The sequence below is a fragment of the Tasmannia lanceolata genome, unplaced genomic scaffold (assembly GCF_043159265.1).
Source record: "Tasmannia lanceolata isolate RefF3 unplaced genomic scaffold, GAP_Taslan_0.1 ptg000019l, whole genome shotgun sequence".
Taxonomy (NCBI): Eukaryota; Viridiplantae; Streptophyta; class Magnoliopsida; order Canellales; family Winteraceae; genus Tasmannia; species Tasmannia lanceolata.
Window position 1 is genome coordinate 23,122,875 of NW_027518696.1, and position 22,479 is coordinate 23,145,353.

At 39.9% G+C, this 22,479-nt stretch overlaps 1 protein-coding gene and 1 non-coding gene across 2 annotated transcripts in view; both read left to right on the top strand.

Moving 5' to 3' along the window:
- LOC143852422 (uncharacterized) overlaps nucleotides 1-20,358 on the top strand; it is a 35,941-nt gene extending 15,583 nt beyond the window's left edge. The window contains exons 2-3 of the mRNA XM_077361803.1: nucleotides 13,231-14,140; nucleotides 20,347-20,358. Of these exons, the coding sequence (XP_077217918.1) occupies nucleotides 13,364-14,140; nucleotides 20,347-20,358 (789 nt within the window). The 5' untranslated portion in view covers nucleotides 13,231-13,363. The remainder of the gene's footprint in view (nucleotides 1-13,230; nucleotides 14,141-20,346) is intronic.
- On the top strand, nucleotides 347-453 carry LOC143853561 (small nucleolar RNA R71). Its single transcript, XR_013237178.1, has one exon. It is a non-coding gene; the product is annotated as a small nucleolar RNA R71 (small nucleolar RNA).
- Nucleotides 20,359-22,479: the final 2,121 nt, after the last annotated feature.

Sequence of the window (22,479 nt, forward strand, 5' to 3'; positions counted from 1 at the left end):
ATGGTCCGTGGCTTGACACCAATTGCACATAGGAACACTATGTGCAATTTGATGGACCTGTGAAGGTCCTTTGACAACTATTGCTTCTAGCCTTTTGATTAGGCTATCAAGATGGGCCTCCTTAGCCACGGCACCCTCTATTAGAAATCCCTTACCTGTGTTGGCTCTCTCACCTTCTTGAGTGGATTCCCACTCTCTTGTTTTTTCCGCCAAATCAAGTAAGAAGTTCCATGCCGCGGCCTCATCTGTGAAAGATGTAAAACCGTTAGGACACATGGACTCAAGAAGTTGCTTTGTTTGGTAATCTATGCCCTCATAAATAATTTGGCATAAATGCCACACATCAATTCCATGGTGAGGACACTCTTGGAGTAGGTCCTTGAACCTCTCCATAAACTTAGAAAATGACTCTAATGGCTTTTGTTTGAATTGTAAAATATCGTTCCTAAGCTTATTAGTTTTATGTAATGGAAAAAACTTTTTTAGGAAAGCGACGGCGAACTCCTCCCAAGTGGTGATGGAGTTCGTTGGTAAGCCATAGAGCCACTTTTTAGCTCCCTCCTTGAGTGAAAACGTAATAAACCGCAACTTTACCGCATCATCGGTAAGTTGTTGCATCTTAATTAAAGCACATACATCTTCAAACTCACGCAAAAATAAATAAGCATCCTCCGAAGGGAGGCCATGAAAATGAGGAAGCAAAGAAATAAATTGCGATTTTAGCTCAAAATTATTGCCCTGCGCAACCGGCAATCTAATGCAAGAAGGTTGCGCGGTTCGGGCCGGATAGAAGCGATCGCGTAAACTCTTTGGCGGCTCTTGTTCTTCCGCCATGGCTACTTGATTTGGATTTGGTTCGATGTCTTCCTCCGTCTCTAACCGGTTTGCTCTTTCTAGTCGATTGGCCGAGTTCCGCACCCAACCTTCACTCATAAACACAGGAAAACCAAGTAAGAGAGATGGATAGCCAAGAAACCAAAAAATATAACTAAAATAAAAATAACTACTAATCTAACACTTCGAATAATTAAGATTCTAATGCAACTCTCTTCCCCGGCAGCGGCGCCAAAAACTTGATTGAAATATTAAATAACCGCAAGTGCACGGATCGTGTAAATACGGGTCGAACTCAAGGAAGAGAAATCTAGTTGTCAATCCTATTCTTGTACCGATTAGAATACTAGCTATGATATACTGTTGCCTGGCAAAATCTCAGGATTTCCGTGGACTTAGACCTCGGAGCCAACACTATATATATAAGCGTGTATTCTATTCAATCTAAGAATCAAATTCAACTACGATCTTTTTGATTTAAAATCCTAATTTAGGCAAAGTGTACCAAATTTTAATGATCTCTATTAACTACTTATCCAATTTAATTAGAAAACTAAATTCTAAGGGCTTAAGTAAATTGGAAAATTGCAAAAGTAATTTGGAATAGTGTAAAAACCTTAATTCAATATAAAAGATTACTTAGGGTTAGAATCCACCATGGGTTTGGAATTATATTATTAATCAAACCAATTTCTGTATTGGATAGTGTATTTGATAAATTTAGTCTATGGGGAATAAGATCTATTGATGTCATTGCCCATGAGTGTTTTATCAAATATACTACTCAATTTAAAGATATTATATAAGAAATTATATTTATTTATCGGCAATCACTTATACGACTGGGGAAAGCCAGTGGCATACGTGATTGGGATCCAACAAATACAAATCCTTACATAAGTTGTTATATAAGCCAATGGTTTTAATTACTTCTCATTCTCCTTCCCCATGGCTTCATCTAAACCCTAAGTATAGTGGGTTTAGCTACTCATGGAGAAGGCTAAAGAAACAAAAATAAAGGGGATAGAGAAGGGAAGAAGTGCCATATAAGAACTTTAAAAAGAAAAATAACACAAGTACTCTCTTTAATATTAAACTTCAAAACAAAAGTACATCGAATTATAACTTGGAATTGAACTTGAAAATAAAGAACACAAGTAAAGTAAACTTAGTCTTTTTCTCCTCCGAACAATGGTTGAATCCTTGATCGCCCTCCTTCAAGCCTTGGTATTGCCTTGGACTAGGATCTCGGACGGTTGGATCGTTCCTTGATTGAGAGAAAGAAAAGAAAAAGAGCAAAAAAAAAATAAGAGAGAGTAGAACATGGGAGAGAGTTGTAGAGAGGACCGAGAGAGAGGAGGAGAGCAAGAGGGATGTAGAGAGAATGGAGAGAGATAGCCGAATTCCACTATGGGAGAAAAAAAATGCCAAAGAAAGTCTTACGAGAATAATCCAGACCTTTTTGTCATCCTTTTATTGCAATATATAGAGGAAATCTCCTTCTATTTTCAGCTCCAAAGAGGTTCACAATCTTGGCATGTGGGTAAAGTTTTTTTGGAAACCCCAACTATCCTTGGCAATTTCAGCAACTTCACCATTTGTTGGTAATTTTAACAACTACTTCTTTTCTTCTTTACCATTTCACCAACTTTATACCTTGCTTTTGTAATTTTCTCTCTTCTTTTTGACTTTTCAACGTGGGAATGAGTGAGCTTTTTGAGCAACTTTCTTCTTCACTTTGGTGGTGGGTCCCACTTTTATTGTATAATGTATACAATACAAGCTTTTGAAAAATAATATTTTCTAACCCCAAAGTCGTGGGCTACTGTGAATCAAATAACTTTTCATGAATTTGCACCACCATGTGGGTCCCATGCGCACTATAATAGCCACACTTCAACTTGGAAACTACCGTTTTGAACCAAAAGACGTGGGAGAGCTGCTATGTTTGGAACTTTAAGGTGGGTCCCACAGCTTGCATGCATGCATATAGAAAATACTATTCTTGCTTCATCCCAAAACGTCCAAAACGTGGCTACTAAAAAATTAAATAAAGTAACATGCTGTACCTATTTGGAAAGTTGCCACCATTCACATGCACAATAACACGTGGGTCCCACTTTTAGAATTTAGAAACTGCTATTGTTGGGCCACAACCGTGAGAACCAAAGTGGCAATTTTGGCAAGATGTAAAAATCAGTGAATAGGCAAGAGGTCGGTGGATTGTGGTTTTGGATGTGAGAAATGAATGGGTGAGATCATATGGGCTGCACTTTTGATCACTATAGACACCCAGTGTGAGTGTATCAACGTCAAAAAGGGAATGGAGTGATAGTTACGCACCCTTTTGATCACACTAGAATAGTGGGCCCACACCACTTTCTTAACGTATGAGAGAGAAAGAATCACACAGCATCTTGCATGGCTGTAAATCACTACCACGTGCAAGACAATTCCAAATTTGATAGATGCCATTGATAGATGGCCAATTAATCTCACCCTTATGGAAAGTTTTTAGACGGGCAATCCACTTCTTAAGATAATCCAAACCATCCATTTTATGGAATACAAAACAAATGGTCGTGCCTCTTATTCCAGTCCCACAAGTTGATCCAAACCGTTCACTTAATGGGCAACTGCAAAATAAATGGGCCGTGCCGTCAAATCATTTTTATAGAGCAATCCGAACCGTTGAATTGACTAGCCACGACATAATCGGCCATGCTCCTCAACTCATTGCCAAAGGATGATTCGAACTGTCCGAATGGAAGGTACAAAGATGGCATCCCAAATTATCATTCCCATAGGCTGACGTTAGCTCTTCAAGCTACATATGGTGGGGCCTACACTAGGCTTGGTTGATTCCCATTCCAATTCAGCAATTTCTTTCCATTCAACAACTGATTCCAGCACAATTCCAGCAGCTTTTCAGTAACCTGATTCCATTTCAGGAACCTGATTCCAGCAGCATTGAATTCATATAGATCCTTGAATTCTCTTTGCAATTCCATCTCTTAGCCCTATTTTCTATGAAAATCCAGAAAACAACCTGAAACACCAAAAACACACAAAATACCTTAGTAGCACCGATTTAAATGAGATAAATGCGTGCTTTTCCTACCTATAATTCACACATAAAAGTGCTCATCAGCGGTCGCCCACCCAAACCCATGACAGAATGATTCTGTTGAAACAGAACCCATTCCGTGGTTGTCCGCCTTGACCCGGTCGACCGGCCCAACAAATTTCGAGATGCCCTGAAATTCCAGGTTCCATCACGCGGTCGCCCGGCATAGCCCGGTCAACTGGCCCTGTGTAAAATTCCATTTTTAACTTTAAAATTCAGGGGCTTTGGGCCATGGTCTTTGGGCTTAAGTCCTAGGTTTTCAAAACACATTTTTGGGTGTGTTGATGGTTTTCAAAGATGTAAAAGGTCAAGTATGAAAACCATTTGAAAGTGCTTTTAACATAAAGTCAAGAGGACTCCAATTACATTCTAATAGTGTGTACCATTGAGTCTTCTTGGAATGTCTTTGCCCCTTTGCACTTCCTTGGACTTCTTCGGCTTGAGAGAACATCTTGAACTCTGTCTTGGCTCTTATGACTTCCTCCAATCTTCAAATCATGCTGAAAGGTGCATGAGGAGTCACCATGGCATGTTCATCTTCAAGCACCTTCTTGACACTTGTTGGGAACTCATAGGATCTTCATGTTGAGCTTCTTGACTTGAACATCTTCAATTGAGGATGCGTCCAATGTAGGTGCAATGAAAATCCAAGGGTGGTCCCGAGTACGGCAACTTATGAGGAGTACGAAATTAGGTTGATAACAACTTTTAATTCTTTTGAAAACTCAAACCCAATTTTAGAAATTAAGAGATCAACAATTAAATTCAAGTACGCAAGTTAAATCTAAAGTGCAAATGCAAAATAAAGAGCAAGAGTAAGAGAGATTGCACCCGAGATTTAAAGTGGTTCGGTCCTCCAGACGTGAGGCCTACTCCACTCCACCAACCAAACCCGTTGATGGCTTCACTATGTGATCTTCTTAACTTCGGCGAAGATCGGTGCCGATTACAAATTCCAACCGCCTTTAACCTTGGTGGCGATCTTCACCACGGAGAGTGGGCTACACTTCTCCGAACACTCGCCCAATACAAGTTCTTGAAAAGAAAGAAAGAACAAAAACAATCCCTCACAAGGGTTTACAAGATGGTAGAAGATGTACAAATTGAGCCTATGATCCAAATCCTAATCTTTAGATGATGAGAGGCATAAACAAGTTTGATTCACTCTATGGATGTTCAAGAAGGTTTTTAGAGTGTTAGGATTGATGGTTTGGAAGTTTAGAATGCCCATATATATAGGAAAACCAAAATATGACCGTTCAATGGCATCGTGGTAATTCCAGCAAAATTCCCAACGGCTCAAAATATGACCGTTACAGTGTTCTCGGAGTTCCGAGAAAAAATCTCGGAGTTCCGGGAATATAAACAGAAGATGAAAAAAAGTCTACTAGACCATTTCTCGGAGTTCCGAGAATATTTCTCGGAGTTCCGAGAATTCTCGGAGTTCCGAGAAGCCTATGAAGAGCAGATTTTCACTTCATGTTTTTGGGCTTCCAACTTAACACCAAGATGGGATTGCTATGAGGGTTCCAAGGTGTTGGAACTCCACAAAAACAATCACTTATATTTTTAGGGTGTGTGTTTATTTACTTAATTATGCCTTTCAAATCTAAAACTAGGATTGGATCTAAATACAATCTAATATAACTTGATCTTCAATGGACTCTTCAAGTCTTCATTTATCTTGGACTTCGATGTCTTTGGCCTTCCGAATGTGGTCTAATGAGTGCTTCTTGGCCTCAATCCAAGCAATGTTGTCTTAGAACCAATGTGATCTACAACTTGGACAATCAAACACATTAGTGATCATAAATCACTTGTGTATTGGAATCATCAAAATAAGATGGGAATGCCAAGGTGGAAACCATTGGGCTTACATGCAAGCTCTTAGTTCTTTTGCTTTCTTGATCCACAAGCCATGTGTTGAGATAAGTTGTGTAATGACGATTATGACATGAAATTCCTGTATATAACACAACACCTCAAAGCAACACATTAGTCCATAAATGCTAATCAGTTTGAGTTTGCTAATTATCAAAACAAGAAGGTAAGGTGAATGATTAAACCCATGGGAACCCTTGGGCTTAAATACTTCATCGGATCCATACGAGAGACGAGGTAGATGCTTTGTGATAGCAAGTAATGTCTAAGCCTTTGAGTGGCCCACACCAATGCTAGACAAGTTTTCTCCAGCTGAGTGTAATTTAGTTCGTAATCTAGCATCTTGTTGCTGAGGTAATAAACTGGCATTTCTTTTCTTGTCTCTGGATCTTCTTGCGCCAACATACATCCGAGAGACGTATCCGTGTTTGAAAGATGCAGGAGAAAAGGCCGCCCAGGGACTGCTGGTGATAAAACTGGAGGTGATAATATATATTTTTTGATCTTTTCAAAGTCTTGCTGACATTCAGGGTTTCACTGTTTGGACACATTTTTCTTCAGAAACTTGAAGATTGGCTCGCAAGTACTGGCAAGCTGAGTGATGAAACGGGTTAGTACTGAACTTTTCCCAAGAATCTTCTAATTTCTTTTTCTGTTTGGGGAGACGGCATCTCCTAGATCACTTTGACCTTAGCAGGATCTACTTTGACTCCTCTATGGCTGACGAGAAAACCTAACAGTTTCCCAGAACTGACTCTGAAAACACACTTGTTTGGTTTTGCAATTTTTTCGAAGAATTTTCTTAGAGTATGGACATGATCTAATCGATACTTGGCTTTGACAATCATGTCATCAACGTATACCTCTACTTCCTTATGAATCAAGTCATGAAAGAGGGTAGTTGTAGCCCTTTGATACATTGCACCAGCATTTTTGAGACCGAATGGCATTACCCTGTAGCAATATGTTACCCATTGTGTTGTGAATGCTGTCTTGGTCTTGTCTTCTGGAGCCATCTTTATTTGGTTGTACCCCGAGAAACCATCCATAAAGGAGAGTAAGGCATGACCTGCCGTGTTATCGACGAGAACGTCAATGTGGGGCAAGGGAAAGTCATCATTTGGACTAGCTTTATTTAGATCTCTGAAATCGACGCAACAATGTACTCTTCCATCCTTCTTAGGTACTGGGACAATGTTTGCTAACCACTTGGGATACGTGATGACCTCTATAAATCCCACTTTCAACTGGTTTTCTACTTCATCCTTGATTTTGAGGTCAGGTCTCATTTTTTTGAGCTTTTGTTTCTTCGGCTTAGCTTCTGGGTAGAGAGAGATATGATGCTGGACAATGTCCTCACTTAATCCTGGCATATCATTGTATGACCAGACAAAGATTTCTTTGAATTCTTTTAACAATTTGATTAATTTCGCACGCTCTTCAGGGGATAAGGTTTTGCCAATCTTAATCTCCTGAGGGAGGGATTCAGTGCTTATGTTAATAGTTTCAAACTCATCTTCTAATGGTTTTGCTCGACGTTGCTCCCTTCGTTCGATTAGTTTTTTAATCTTGAGGGGAGTTTCGTCAGCATCCCCATCTGAGGAGGTTTGTTCGATATTTTTTAAAGCATCAGTTTCAATATTATCAAGAGACAAAGACGAGTACAGAGAAAGTTCTTTGATTGATTCAACAGATACATCGGAAGAACTGACTGACGCGCCTTCTTTAAGCTCATTTACATTTAAACATTTTCAGAAGATGAGTCAGAATAAGAAGAAGACTCCGACTCAGAGGATGAGAAATCTGTATTCGAAGGGATAGCTGTAGTGAGGAATGGGATGAAGGTGTCTGTCCAGTTGGAGAGCTCTGAACTGCCAGCAATGGTAATCATACTTTGAGGAGAGAACAGCGGAACGAATTCCCTAATCATGCAGACCGTCAGAGGGTCTTGTCGGAACATTGATCGCATCAGCACCGGTCCAAGGTAATTTGCCCAATCAAACTTCAAAGTCTCTGCATGCCTGTGCTATTTTCACCACCAAATGTCATCTTCTTCACTTGGCCAACCCGTAGCAAAGAAAATCTGAAACCCAGGAACTCGCTTGCCTGTGATAGGATGTGTAGACCACTCTGGGAAACCATAGTAAAGGAAGTCTTCACCTTCTCAGCAAAACTGCCCATTCAGGGTTTGCTCGATTTCTGGCATAGGCATGACCTCACCAGCTTTTTTGTATGACCTTCTTCGGGCTAGACTGTGGTACATATCTTGTTCCTCCTGATATGTGTTGTGATAGCCTAAACCAGTCGTACCGACATTGGAAGGAAAATGCAGATCATCGAACTGGACTACTCCTTGCTGATATCGTCCTAATCCCATTCCGATGATGTATCCGTTAATTTTGATTGTAGTGGACACAACTGGATTGATATCGTGAGGGAGTGGAACCAATTCTTTCTTGGCTTGTTCCTAGCTGATATGAGTGACATCAAGGTGGAACCCATTGAGGGAAACACTACCTTCGGCTGACTTGCCATGGGGATCAGATAAGATAGTACCAACTTCTAGGTCTTCGTCACCTCGAACTGTGATAACCCTGCCCTTCATGAATTTGAGCTTCTGATGCAAAGAAGAAGGGACAACCCCTACTGTGTGAAGTCAAGGTCGTCCTAACAACAAGTTGAAGGATGACTTGATGTCAAGTACTTAGAATTCGACATCGAAGGTTTCATCGGCCATAAAGATAGCAATAGAATGAGTTCTAATTATATCTCGTCGGGAGTTATCATAAGCCATGATGCCTTGATCAGATGGGGTAAAGTCACTGGGACCGAAACCATTAGTTGTGGCCGTGCTCAGTGGACATATGTTCAAGGCTGAACCATTGTCCACGAGTGCGGCAGGTACCTTTTTCTGATTACATAGCACAATAATAAGAGGCTTGGAATGGTTCTTTCCTTCGAGGGTCAGATCTTGGTCTGAAAATGAGAGAGCCGTAGAGGCTCTACTGCTGCAACCAAATTGGTGAGTGTAGACACCCCATTTTGCTCTACCTTAATCGATAAAGAAATTAGGGTTTGTTTTCCGTCGGTTTTCCAATGTCTTTCTTTCCCGCATCCGTTTGTTACATTTCTAAATATTTTTGGTCATTTCCGTCGTGTTTCGCATTTTCCCGCTAAATGTTGAGAAGGATTATTCAGAAAAATCTAAACTAGGGAGAATTTGTACCTGCTAGTGTGGGACCTGCTAGTGTGGGACCCGTTTGTGTGGGACCCGCTGGTGTGGGACCTGCTAGTGTGGGACCTGCTAGTGTGGGACCCGTTTGTGTGGGACCCGCTGATGTGGGACCCGCTTGTGTAGGGCGTAGGGCCCGCTGATGTGGGACCCGCTTGTGCGGAACCCCCAAAGTGGGACTCACCATTAGCATGACTTAACTTTCTCTACCATTTCCACTAACTTTATTTTTCCCTTTTAAAATAACACCATTATCTCCATTACCATTATATATTCCATGATTCCCACCACCATTCTCACCATTCCATTATATATTCCATTATTCCCACCACCATTCCCACCATCCCATTATATATTCCATTATTTCCATCACCATTCCCACCATTCTCATTATCTATTCCATTATTCCCACCACCATTCCCACTATTCCATTATCTATTCCATTATTCCCACCACCATTCCCACTATTCCATTATATATTCCATTATTCCCACCACCATTCCCACCATTACCATTATATATTCTCCACCATACCCACCATTCTCATTTTTTATTTTCCACCTCTCCATCTTCTCCCACTAAGTTTTTCACTATATAAAGAGAGGAGAGGAAGAGGGGATGAGAGGAAGAAAAGAGGACCAAGGTGGCTCATCTCATAAAAATCCTTCTTCCAATCACTTCCTCTATCAACAGTGAGGGAAACAAAAAAATAAAAAAAATAAAAAAGAAGAAAGAGAAAGCGAAAGACGGCGGAGCGGATCGGCGGCGGCGATTGTTCTTAACTCTTGGATTGGGCGGAGATCTTCACCACAGGTAGGTACATTGTTTTTCGAATTTTTCCGAATTTTTCCGCAAATCGTGTTTTAAAAATAGAAAACTCTTCAAAAAAAAAAACATCTTTTGACAAAGAAACATAAATTATATACTAAACAGACTCCAAAATTAATGCAATTTCGTGGAAAAATACTATGATACTGACACATTCTACCATGAATTTGTAACGATTTTTGGAGTTTATTTGGTATATTATTTAATACTTTCTTTGAAAATTATCAGATTTTGTGAGAATTGTTACTGACACTAGATCACCATTACAATTCTTCCAATTTTTACAGTAGTCATATATTCCATATTCCTTGTTTCTGTAAAAGTTTCAAGTTCTTTGGATCTGTTTTCATATGGGATGTAGTGTTAATTCACAATCTGGTCTGAAACTTATAAAATCCGAAATTGGTAGTAAATAGCCTTTAAAATTTATGAAATTCTCACAGCATGCTATGTCTATTCATATCTTATATCTGTAGAAATTTCATAGAATTTAAATTTCTATTTCTTGTAGTTTCTGTGTTAATTTGCAATCTGGTCATTGAATTGATAAATCAAGATTAAATATGAATTTAACATAAAAATCTATAAAACTCATCCAGTAAGCTACATACATTCCCATCTTGCTGCTGTTGAAATTTCAAATCATTTCGAATTTATTTGCAACAATTTCACTTGTAAAACCACTCATAGGCTTAAAATTGTTAAAATCCATTGAAAATTCGAAATTAATTAAAAATTATTGTAAAAATTCCTAAAGAACTTTTAAATTCTGTCACATGTTCACTCCTTAATCCATTGAAACAGAAATTTTAGGATCTTTAGATTTTCCTGGAAAAATGGCCAGTGCATCCATAATCGTATCCCAATTGCAACCGATCTTTGACAATTTGAATATTTAAGCTATAGCATGTTGTTGGCTCCGAGGTTACTGTCCACGGAAATCCTGAGATTTGCCAGGCAATAAGATGCCATAACCTAAGTACTAAATTGCACAAAGAAAGAACGCACGATTCCCTTCCTTGGATGCTATTCTGGGCCGAAATTGGTGAACCCTAGAACCATTGGTAATCCTCAAGTGTCCATAAATCGAAAATCCATGAAATCTGAAATTAATTAACTTCAAGAATTTGAATTGATTTGTCTCGAGTCTTCCGGAACCATTGGATTATGGTTTCCAATCTAAGAACCATTAGAGCCCAATTTAGGAACACTAGTGTTGTGTCGTGTCCTAAGTTTTAGGGAGTCCTAGAGTTAGGAGTCCAGCCTCATCACGGACGCTTGCTATGTATAGCAACCGTACCATAGGTCTAGTTACACTAGTCACCTCATCTTTCCCTAAGACATGCCTAGTAGACTAGGATGTAGGCTAACCTGCATTAGTCTAAGGGACAACTTGCATTTAGATAAGAATCATATAGCATCTTCGATGAAATCCTAAGATAATAAAATCCTCAACTTGAATTAAACAACTTCTCTTAAAACTGTTGAAACAGTCAATCCCGTCTAGGTCGGTGTCTTAGTTGAGTTAGGCATATGTAGCTTAGCTTAGGTGCACCGAACTACGTCGACTCTGATCCCAGTGAGGCTTGGGTACGTAGGCAGCTTGGATGTCTGACGGCATACCACCCGCGAGTCGGCACCACAACAAATTGTGGTGTTTTGTATATTAATTTTCTTGTAAATACTTAATCAAATCAGTTAGGGTTTTCCATGAAATTAGAATTCTAGGAGAACTTTCACTTAGAATGAATCCAGACAAATTAATAAATCAAGATACACATCTAGGATTCACATTGAAATTAAATTCTAGGATGCATGTCACTTAGTTCGCACATTAACATAGAGTTGAATGAGCCATTTAAAATAAATTTAAAAGAGTTAACTTTTGGAATCGAAGACCGATTATCGGGCAGGAATGGTGCATGTGGCGGATAACTCCCCATACCTTCCATTCTCGTAACCAGGTAGCGAGTCTAGATTTCTGGTTAATTACGGGTCCTAGATCCCACATCTAGGTGGCGACTCTGTCAGTCTCTTTCGTGTGGAATTCGGATTGCCTTAGTGATCCCAAGTCCACAGGAAAGACGAATTCAAATCAACAAATAAAATGCACACGCCAATCGCGTGGGAACGAGAGACCAAGAGAGAGCGCGCGGCGGCTCGCCCCACGCCCCTCTCGCGGGATCATGTCCCACAGTCTGGCGACTCTGCTGGGGACCACCTAACTTCATTAAAATTTCAAAAGATAATTCATTTGAATTTAATTTAACTGGCTCATAAAAACTCTATACTTGTTAGATTAGTTTGTCTCGTTTTATTTTCTCATCACATTTTACTCGAACTTAATTTAACAAAACCTGAAGGCATCATAGATTGCGCGAACTTATTGCACACACTTACATCACTTGCATCTAAACCCTTGCATTTCACATGCACACACGTCCTATTTTAGGAACCCGGAGTGTTATCTAGCATGGTTGACTGGGATTTCATCACCTGGTGCCTCTGTGCTAGAGAAGCATTCCACCCTTAGCCTAGTACCTTTATGGTGCGTAAACGGATCTCTTGTTCACGTACTGATACGCCGGACACTGGTACAGTATATCGAACATGGATTCGCGCTAAGGGGACTCTTGGCCTTACCCCTAGATTAACCCACACATGCATGCAGTATACGAACACATGTGCACCACATGTGTGAGCCTAGTTTAGGATATCTTACCCATTTGTGTCTAGATTAGGCCGTAGTCCATCTTCCAATGGCTACGATCGGTCCTAGGTACACAAACAAAGTCATGAGTCGAGATCCTCTCTCCACTCCGCTAGATTAGGATTAGGGTTGATGCCTTCAGGTAACACTGTTAAAATGTGCGAAGACTAAAAACTTTTCCTTTGGGGTTAGGATATAAATCCCATCATTTCTAAAGATCTCATAGGATTAGTTATTCTTGATCTACCCGTTGAAAGTAATCCTATGCAATCTCACATTTTGATCATGTGTCTATCATTCGTCTCTTGTGGGATTCGATTATGTCTTCATTGGCGGAAATTGTGTCTCAATCATTTGATCGTGCAATCTTGATGATCCAATCTTGCCTGTACCCTTGATCTCTTCCTCCTCTAGGGGCTACCTTTTTCAAGAATATTTCTGCTAAATCCTTCAGAGTTTACTCTCATAATCCTTGAACTAAGGGCATTCCCCTCATCATTTGGATTCATTCTATTGTCCCAATTACTTGCTTAAATGTGTAATATTTTTCAGTCATTGAGAAGAAACACTCCATGAATGTCAAGCTCATATACCTCGTGTTCATTATTTCCATGACAGGGCACTAAACACCATAGCTAACCCTACTATTCCTTGGGTTCGGATCTCTTCTCGATTGCAGAGGAAATCTGTCTCCCCGCCACCTTCTCTGAGGACCCCAGCATCTCCTTCTTTCCCATCCTCATCCTCCCCAATGGCAGAAAACCAGAACAGTAGTCTTCCACCCGCTGCTATTACCGATACTCTCACCTTGATTCTCCGGCAGCTTCAAGAACTCAAAGAAGAGAACCAAGTTATCAAGGCCCAGCTTTCTGAAAAGTTGGGGCCATCGTTGTCCAAAGATAAAGGGTCCATGCACCATACAGTTACTTCAGCCGCACCTGCCCAGCCAGTGTTCATTCCTATCCCTGACAAAACTGAAGAAGTTTTTGAAAAAGAGCAGTACAGCGAAGATCGCAGCAGGCCTTCTCAGTCCATGGTTGATAAAGTAGTTATGGAGAAATTAGAAAGTCTTACCAGGAAGGTTCAGGACATTCAGTTTCAGGACCAGGGTGGTTTCAATCCAAGTGACCTCACACTGTTCCCAGAAATCCGTCTCCCAGCCAATTTTCAAATGCCGGACTTTGATAAATATGATGGTGTGGGTTGTCCAATCACACATTTGCAAATGTTCACCATCATGTGTCAACCTCAAGGCTTATCTTCTGAGCAAATGGCTCAATTGTTCCCGGTTTCCCTAACCAAGGTTGCCAGGAGGTGGTTCATGGTCTTGGACAAGACTCGTTACAGGACATGGAAGGATATCGGCGAGCAGTTCATCAGGCAATTCAAATATGATGACGGGACAGAAATCACCAGAAAGGATTTGGAAAGGACAAAGCAAGACTTGAGGGAATCCTTTCTGACCTTTGTGAAAAGATGGAGGAGAATAGCAGCTCAGATGATGGAGCGCCCTTCTGAGGAAGAGCAGGTCCAAATAATCATGAAAAATATTTCCCCCCAGCTCCAGTATCACATGTCGTTGCAGTATTATCCGGACTTCAAACACTTTATCGTGGCAGGCACCCAAATAGAGGAGGCTATGGCTCAAGGTGTGTTCAACCGAAGTAACCCGAATACCAAAGAATTCAGGAAGCCTCCATCAGCTGAAATTAATAACCTTTCCCGCTCCAAGCCTCAGCCTTCAAAACCTCAGAACCCCATGGTGATGGATTATACCCAACCTGCTGTCGCACCTCGGCCACAGGCCCAGACAGAATTTACCCCTCTCCCTCTTCCACCATCTGTGATACTCAAGGAGTGTCTAGCCTCAGGTCGCATAATCCTGCCCGACATTAGGGCTCTTCCTAATCCTTTACCAGCAAATTGGCGAACAGATCAACACTGCGAATACCATAGAAATTCTGGCCATCTCACTGATAATTGCATTGCCCTAAAATTCAGAATCCAGAGGTTGCTCGACAATAAAAGCCTTGTGTTTGAGCCAAGTCCCGTTGCTACCAATAACCCATTATCAAATCATGCAGTACTGCCGCCAGCCGTTCGCAATGCTTAAATAACTGAAGGTTCAAAGGGGCACAGGTCCGGTTGCAATGAAAAGAATCAGAAGTTGAAAGTACCATTTATGAGCCAGCTTTCGCCGAGCCTCCGAAACCAGACAGTTGCAGCAGTTAAAGTTTTGTCATTTCCTATTTTATGATTGAGTCAGTCATCATGGTCAGGACAATTGTTGAGTCCGGTCTTACAGTTCAAGGTCAATGGCTAGTCCAGGCAAGTTATCTTTTGCTTTTCTTTTGATTGAGAGTTGTGAATCCTGAGCATGTTCAGGATAGGTTGTCAGATGTAAGAACTTTCTCTTTAAATAAAATTTGAGTCCCAATAATTCACTTGTGTCCGTTTCTTAAGTGTGCTTCTGATCTTAAAATAAGACTCCCTCCTCAAATGAGGACAAAATTGATGAAACTTCACTTGGGTCACAACAATTACTTGAACAAGAGGAGGAGCGCCAATCCCAGCCTTTCAAAGATGAAATTGAAGTGGTAAACACTGGCACTGAAACCTTGATCCAGTAAATGCCGATTGAAAATACATTACCCTCTGAAGAGTGTGAAGAATTGGTAAACCCATTTTGAGGATAAAAAGATGGTCCGGTAAGCGTTACCATTAATGCCAGGAGAAAGACCCAGATAGAAGGTTCAAGAAAGAATGAAGTGAATATCATATGCTATGCAAGGGGCATGGAGTGGAAACAACTTTCATATTTCCAATGAATGACCTTGGTTCTCAAATTCATAACATGAAGCCATCAAATTCGAGATAAGAAGTTCAAGAGCAAGCATTGAAAAGTGATCATCAGATATCAAGAGTTACAAATCCATAGATGGAGGATGTCGAAGAACAAGTTTCGCTCTATGAAAGTCGAAGGCGCGTTTTAGAATCTTGAAAGAAGAAGATCTATTATCTCTTACCTGGAAATGCCGTCAAACTCCGTAAAAAAAAAAATAAAATAAAATAAATAATCAGTACCAGAGGGACTCTAGTAAACTAGATCGACTCCCAATCTAAACATCGGAAGGCCTTCTTTGGCCGAATAAATCCCAAAATCAGAACCCAATGTCAAAACAAATACATGTTTGCAAACCCTTTTGAGCCTGAATGAAATTTTCTTGAAAACCCATCAAACTAGGGGCATTCGCCCCGAACTACGCGATACCTGATCCCTACACTGGGGTACGTAGGCAGCTCGGTTAAACTGAGTTCGGTCGATTCAAAAAAGAAAAGCAATTCAATCAATCAAAAAAAAAAGAAATTCAATCCTTTCAGAAAAAAGAGGGACAAGTTCCTAAAGAAGAGAAGTCAATTATTCCAGAAAGAAAAAAAAAATCAATAAACCTTCGAACAATTTATCTTCAAACTAGGGGCATTCGCCCTGAACTACACACGACCTGATTCCTACCTTGGGACATGTAGGCAACATGTTCACAGGTTCGGTCGAAATCTTTGTTGAACCTTAAGCCATTCTTTGAAAAGCCCTATCCTACCTATAAAGTCCTTCCGGTGTTCAGAACTAATGATCTAGGTCCCGAAACAAAAAAAAAATTGATGATGAAATGGAGTTTGAAGATCTGCTAGACTGAAAACCTGAAAGGACGGTTTAGGCAAAATTTAAGATCATTCCCCTGCTAAGTTGAAAACCCGAAAGGGCGGCTTAGGCAAAAGCTAAGGGGATAGCCTGCTGAATCGAAAACCTAGAAAGGCGGTTCAGGCAAAAGTTAAGGCTAGCACGGTCCGCCAAGTTAAAAACCTTGAAGAGGTGACTTGGTCATGGTAAGAGAATCATTGTAAGAAGGCTACAGCCGGTATCAGGACTGAAGATCAACTGAAGTTCAAGCAAATTCAAGTGACATCCTCAAAACTGGGGGCATTGGAGCTAAGCAATCCTAGGAGTTGTAATTAAATCATTGAGGCATTACTGTTTAAGGGAAAAGTCCAGTGTTTACCAATTAAAAAAAAATATTCCTTGAAAGGATAGACTTACCAAATAAAATATTAACTAAGTCAGAAGCATTACTGTGTCTGTCAGTGTAGTTAATCAATCGTTGTTATTCTATGTTCACTCCTTCAGAGATCCTCAATCCTTTGAGTAGTGTCTTTTATCTAAGTTTTCTCTTTAAAAAGAGTCAATCGTCGTCCTTGTGTCCAAAATGATGCAACTGTCTCGGTGAAGGAGGCCCGACCTCGTCAACTCCCTGCGATTGTACCTGAAAGAGTTCGAGAATCTAGTCAAACAGCTACATTTCAAAGAAGATCAACTCAGAAGAGTTCAGAAGTAGAAACATCAGAAAGCCCAGCTTCCTTAAAAAGATCATACCTCAGGAAGGCATCTTAAGCTTGGAAGAGCCTCAGATGCAATGATGGTCGAGCCAATTTCTCACAAAGATGAACCGTTAAAATTCAGAATTTCCTTCCAGTTAGTTTGATTATATCCAAGAGAGCCGTTGTTCTAGATTACCAATTTCAAGTGTCTTGTTCAAGGTTTCAGTCATCCAAATCCCCAAAGACAAGACCAGCAGTCTCTTTGAGAAAAATCTTGTTGAAGTTTCATAAAAGTGTTTCTACTCCATTCTTGTTAGTAATGGTTCTTCGGTTTGCCGTTTCATCATTCGTCAAAGTCCTAGTTTCCGATATCTTTGTCAGGCACGATCTATAACATCCCCGATTTCATTAAGTTCAAAAAATCAAAAATTCATCAAATCCAATCCTATGTCAAATTCAAGTTCATGAAAAATCTCTAAATTCTTCGTTGTTGAATTCATCAATCAAAGCTATCTTGTTTCTTTGAGCCCGTTTGTGAATGGTGCCTCTTTTCTCGAGTCCATTTGTAAATGATCTCGTCTTCTCCTTGAACCCGTTTGTGAACGGTGTCTCATTTTTCTGAGTCCATTTATGGTCTCATGTCCTCCTTAAGCCCGTTTGTGGACGGTGCCTTATTTCTGAAAAATCAAAAATTCATCAAATCCAATCCTATGTCAAATTCAAGTTCATGAAAAACTCTAAATTCTTCGTTGTTGAATTCATCAATCAAAGCTATCTTGTTTCTTTGAGCCCGTTTGTGAACGGTGCCTCGTTTCTCGAGTCCATTTGTGAATGGTCTCGTCTTCTCCTTAAGCCCGTTTGTGAAGGGTACCTCATTTTCTGAGTCTATTTGTGAATGGTCTTATGTCCTCCTTGAGCCCGTTTGTGGACGGTGCCTTATTTCTGAAAAATCAAAAATTCATCAAATCCAATCCTACGTCAAATTCAAGTTCATGAAAAATCTCTAAATTCTTCGTTGTTGAAGCTATCTTGTTTCTTTGAGCCCGTTTGTGAACGTTGCCTCATTTCTCGAGTCCATTTATGAATGGTCTCATGTTTTCCTTGAGCCCGTTTGTGAACGGTGCCTCGTTTCTCGAGTCCATTTGTGAATGGTCTCGTCTTCTCATTGAGCCCGTTTGTGAACGGTGCCTCATTTCTCGAGTCTATTTATGAATGGTCTCATGTTCTCCTTGAGCCCGTTTGTGAACGGTGCCTCATTTTCTGAGTCCATTTGTGAATGGTCTCTTATTCTCCTTGAGCCCGTTTGTGAACGGTGCCTCATTTCTCGAGTCCATTTGTGAATGGTCTCGTCTTCTCCTTAAGCCCGTTTGTGAACAGTACCTCATTTTCTGAGTCTATTTGTGAATGGTCTCATGTTCTCCTTGAGCACGTTTGTGAACGGTGCCTCATTTCTCGAGTCCATTTGAGAATGGTCTCATCTTCTCCTTGAGCCCGTTTGTGAACGGTACCTCATTTTCTGAGTCCATTTGTGAATGGTCTCGTCCTCTCCTTAAGCCCGTTTGTGAACGGTACCTCATTTTCTGAGTCCATTTGTGAATGGTCTCATCTTCTTCTTAAGCCCGTTTGTGAACGGTACCTCATTTTCTGAGTCCATTTGTGAATGGTCTCATATCCTCCTTGAGTCCGTTTGTGAATGGTACCTCATTGTCTGAGTCCATTTGTGAATGGTCTCTTATCCTCCTTGAGCCCGCTTGTGAAAGATGTCTCATTTTCTTAAAAAAAAAAAAAAAAAAAAAAAAAAAAAAAAAAAAAAAAAAAAAAACCGCTTGAGAACAATCTTTGTTCTTTCTCTTCGGAATCCATTCGAAAGTGGTATCTCATTCTCTCGTTGCTCGTTTGTAAACGGCACCGCATCAGGATTTCTTATTATGTTCTAATTCTAGGATTTCATTTAGGGCCTTGCATTAGGTAGTAAATGTTTGCGTCTAAGTTCCGTTTTGTGTAGAGTCTTTTGTCGATTAAAGCTACGCAAAATGGCTCTGTCATTTTGACTTTGGTATTCGATGACTACGTCATCTCTACCAAAGAGGGGCATCTGTAGACACCCCATTTTGCTCTACCTTAATCGATAAAGAAATTAGGGTTTGTTTTCCGTCGGTTTTCCAATGTCTTTCTTTCCCGCATCCGTTTGTTACATTTCTAAATATTTTTGGTCATTTCCGTCGTGTTTCGCATTTTCCCGCTAAATGTTGAGAAGGATTATTCAGAAAAATCTAAACTAGGGAGAATTTGTACCTGCTAGTGTGGGACCTGCTAGTGTGGGACCCGTTTGTGTGGGACCCGCTGGTGTGGGACCTGCTAGTGTGGGACCTGCTAGTGTGGGACCCGTTTGTGTGGGACCCGCTGATGTGGGACCCGCTTGTGTAGGGCCCGCTGATGTGGGACCCGCTTGTGCGGAACCCCCAAAGTGGGACTCACCATTAGCATGACTTAACTTTCTCTACCATTTCCACTAACTTTATTTTTCCCTTTTAAAATAACACCATTATCTCCATTACCATTATATATTCCATGATTCCCACCACCATTCTCACCATTCCATTATATATTCCATTATTCCCACCACCATTCCCACCATCCCATTATATATTCCATTATTTCCATCACCATTCCCACCATTCTCATTATCTATTCCATTATTCCCACCACCATTCCCACTATTCCATTATCTATTCCATTATTCCCACCACCATTCCCACTATTCCATTATATATTCCATTATTCCCACCACCATTCCCACCATTACCATTATATATTCTCCACCATACCCACCATTCTCATTTTTTATTTTCCACCTCTCCATCTTCTCCCACTAAGTTTTTCACTATATAAAGAGAGGAGAGGAAGAGGGGATGAGAGGAAGAAAAGAGGACCAAGGTGGCTCATCTCATAAAAATCCTTCTTCCAATCACTTCCTCTATCAACAGTGAGGGAAACAAAAAAATAAAAAAAATAAAAAAGAAGAAAGAGAAAGCGAAAGACGGCGGAGCGGATCGGCGGCGGCGATTGTTCTTAACTCTTGGATTGGGCGGAGATCTTCACCACAGGTAGGTACATTGTTTTTCGAATTTTTCCGAATTTTTCCGCAAATCGTGTTTTAAAAATAGAAAACTCTTCAAAAAAAAAAACATCTTTTGACAAAGAAACATAAATTATATACTAAACAGACTCCAAAATTAATGCAATTTCGTGGAAAAATACTATGATACTGACACATTCTACCATGAATTTGTAACGATTTTTGGAGTTTATTTGGTATATTATTTAATACTTTCTTTGAAAATTATCAGATTTTGTGAGAATTGTTACTGACACTAGATCACCATTACAATTCTTCCAATTTTTACAGTAGTCATATATTCCATATTCCTTGTTTCTGTAAAAGTTTCAAGTTCTTTGGATCTGTTTTCATATGGGATGTAGTGTTAATTCACAATCTGGTCTGAAACTTATAAAATCCGAAATTGGTAGTAAATAGCCTTTAAAATTTATGAAATTCTCACAGCATGCTATGTCTATTCATATCTTATATCTGTAGAAATTTCATAGAATTTAAATTTCTATTTCTTGTAGTTTCTGTGTTAATTTGCAATCTGGTCATTGAATTGATAAATCAAGATTAAATATGAATTTAACATAAAAATCTATAAAACTCATCCAGTAAGCTACATACATTCCCATCTTGCTGCTGTTGAAATTTCAAATCATTTCGAATTTATTTGCAACAATTTCACTTGTAAAACCACTCATAGGCTTAAAATTGTTAAAATCCATTGAAAATTCGAAATTAATTAAAAATTATTGTAAAAATTCCTAAAGAACTTTTAAATTCTGTCACATGTTCACTCCTTAATCCATTGAAACAGAAATTTTAGGATCTTTAGATTTTCCTGGAAAAATGGCCAGTGCATCCATAATCGTATCCCAATTGCAACCGATCTTTGACAATTTGAATATTTAAGCTATAGCATGTTGTTGGCTCCGAGGTTACTGTCCACGGAAATCCTGAGATTTGCCAGGCAATAAGATGCCATAACCTAAGTACTAAATTGCACAAAGAAAGAACGCACGATTCCCTTCCTTGGATGCTATTCTGGGCCGAAATTGGTGAACCCTAGAACCATTGGTAATCCTCAAGTGTCCATAAATCGAAAATCCATGAAATCTGAAATTAATTAACTTCAAGAATTTGAATTGATTTGTCTCGAGTCTTCCGGAACCATTGGATTATGGTTTCCAATCTAAGAACCATTAGAGCCCAATTTAGGAACACTAGTGTTGTGTCGTGTCCTAAGTTTTAGGGAGTCCTAGAGTTAGGAGTCCAGCCTCATCACGGACGCTTGCTATGTATAGCAACCGTACCATAGGTCTAGTTACACTAGTCACCTCATCTTTCCCTAAGACATGCCTAGTAGACTAGGATGTAGGCTAACCTGCATTAGTCTAAGGGACAACTTGCATTTAGATAAGAATCATATAGCATCTTCGATGAAATCCTAAGATAATAAAATCCTCAACTTGAATTAAACAACTTCTCTTAAAACTGTTGAAACAGTCAATCCCGTCTAGGTCGGTGTCTTAGTTGAGTTAGGCATATGTAGCTTAGCTTAGGTGCACCGAACTACGTCGACTCTGATCCCAGTGAGGCTTGGGTACGTAGGCAGCTTGGATGTCTGACGGCATACCACCCGCGAGTCGGCACCACAACAAATTGTGGTGTTTTGTATATTAATTTTCTTGTAAATACTTAATCAAATCAGTTAGGGTTTTCCATGAAATTAGAATTCTAGGAGAACTTTCACTTAGAATGAATCCAGACAAATTAATAAATCAAGATACACATCTAGGATTCACATTGAAATTAAATTCTAGGATGCATGTGTAGACACCCCATTTTGTTTTGTTTTAATCAATAAATAAATTAGTGTGTTAAATCCATGTGAGAACCCCCTCTATCATTGATTTATATGTTTTAGGTCATTAATATCTTGATCTGACTTTACGGATCATCAATCGGGACAAAATAAGCTAGGGTCACTTCATAGCCCGGACCCTGATTCCATTCCGAGACCCGATTTCCGTAAATCGTTAGATCAATGGCAGATCATGACCTGGTCTAACCATCCAAAACCACCTAACCTCTCCTCTCATCCTAACCATTCAAACCTCACCTAACCTCACCTAACCTCTCCTCCCATCATAACCATCCAAACCTCACCTAACCTCACCTAACCTCACCTAACATCACCTAACCTCACCTAACCTTACCTAACCTCACCTAACCTCACCTAACCTCCTATCCCATTCTCCTATAAATACCCTCTCATCTCACCAAAGAAAAGAAGAAAAAAAAAGAAAAGAGGAGAGAACCCCTCTCTTAGAAAATTCAAGCCCTCTCTCTAGACCAAATCCCTCTTCTCCATAAGTTTGCAT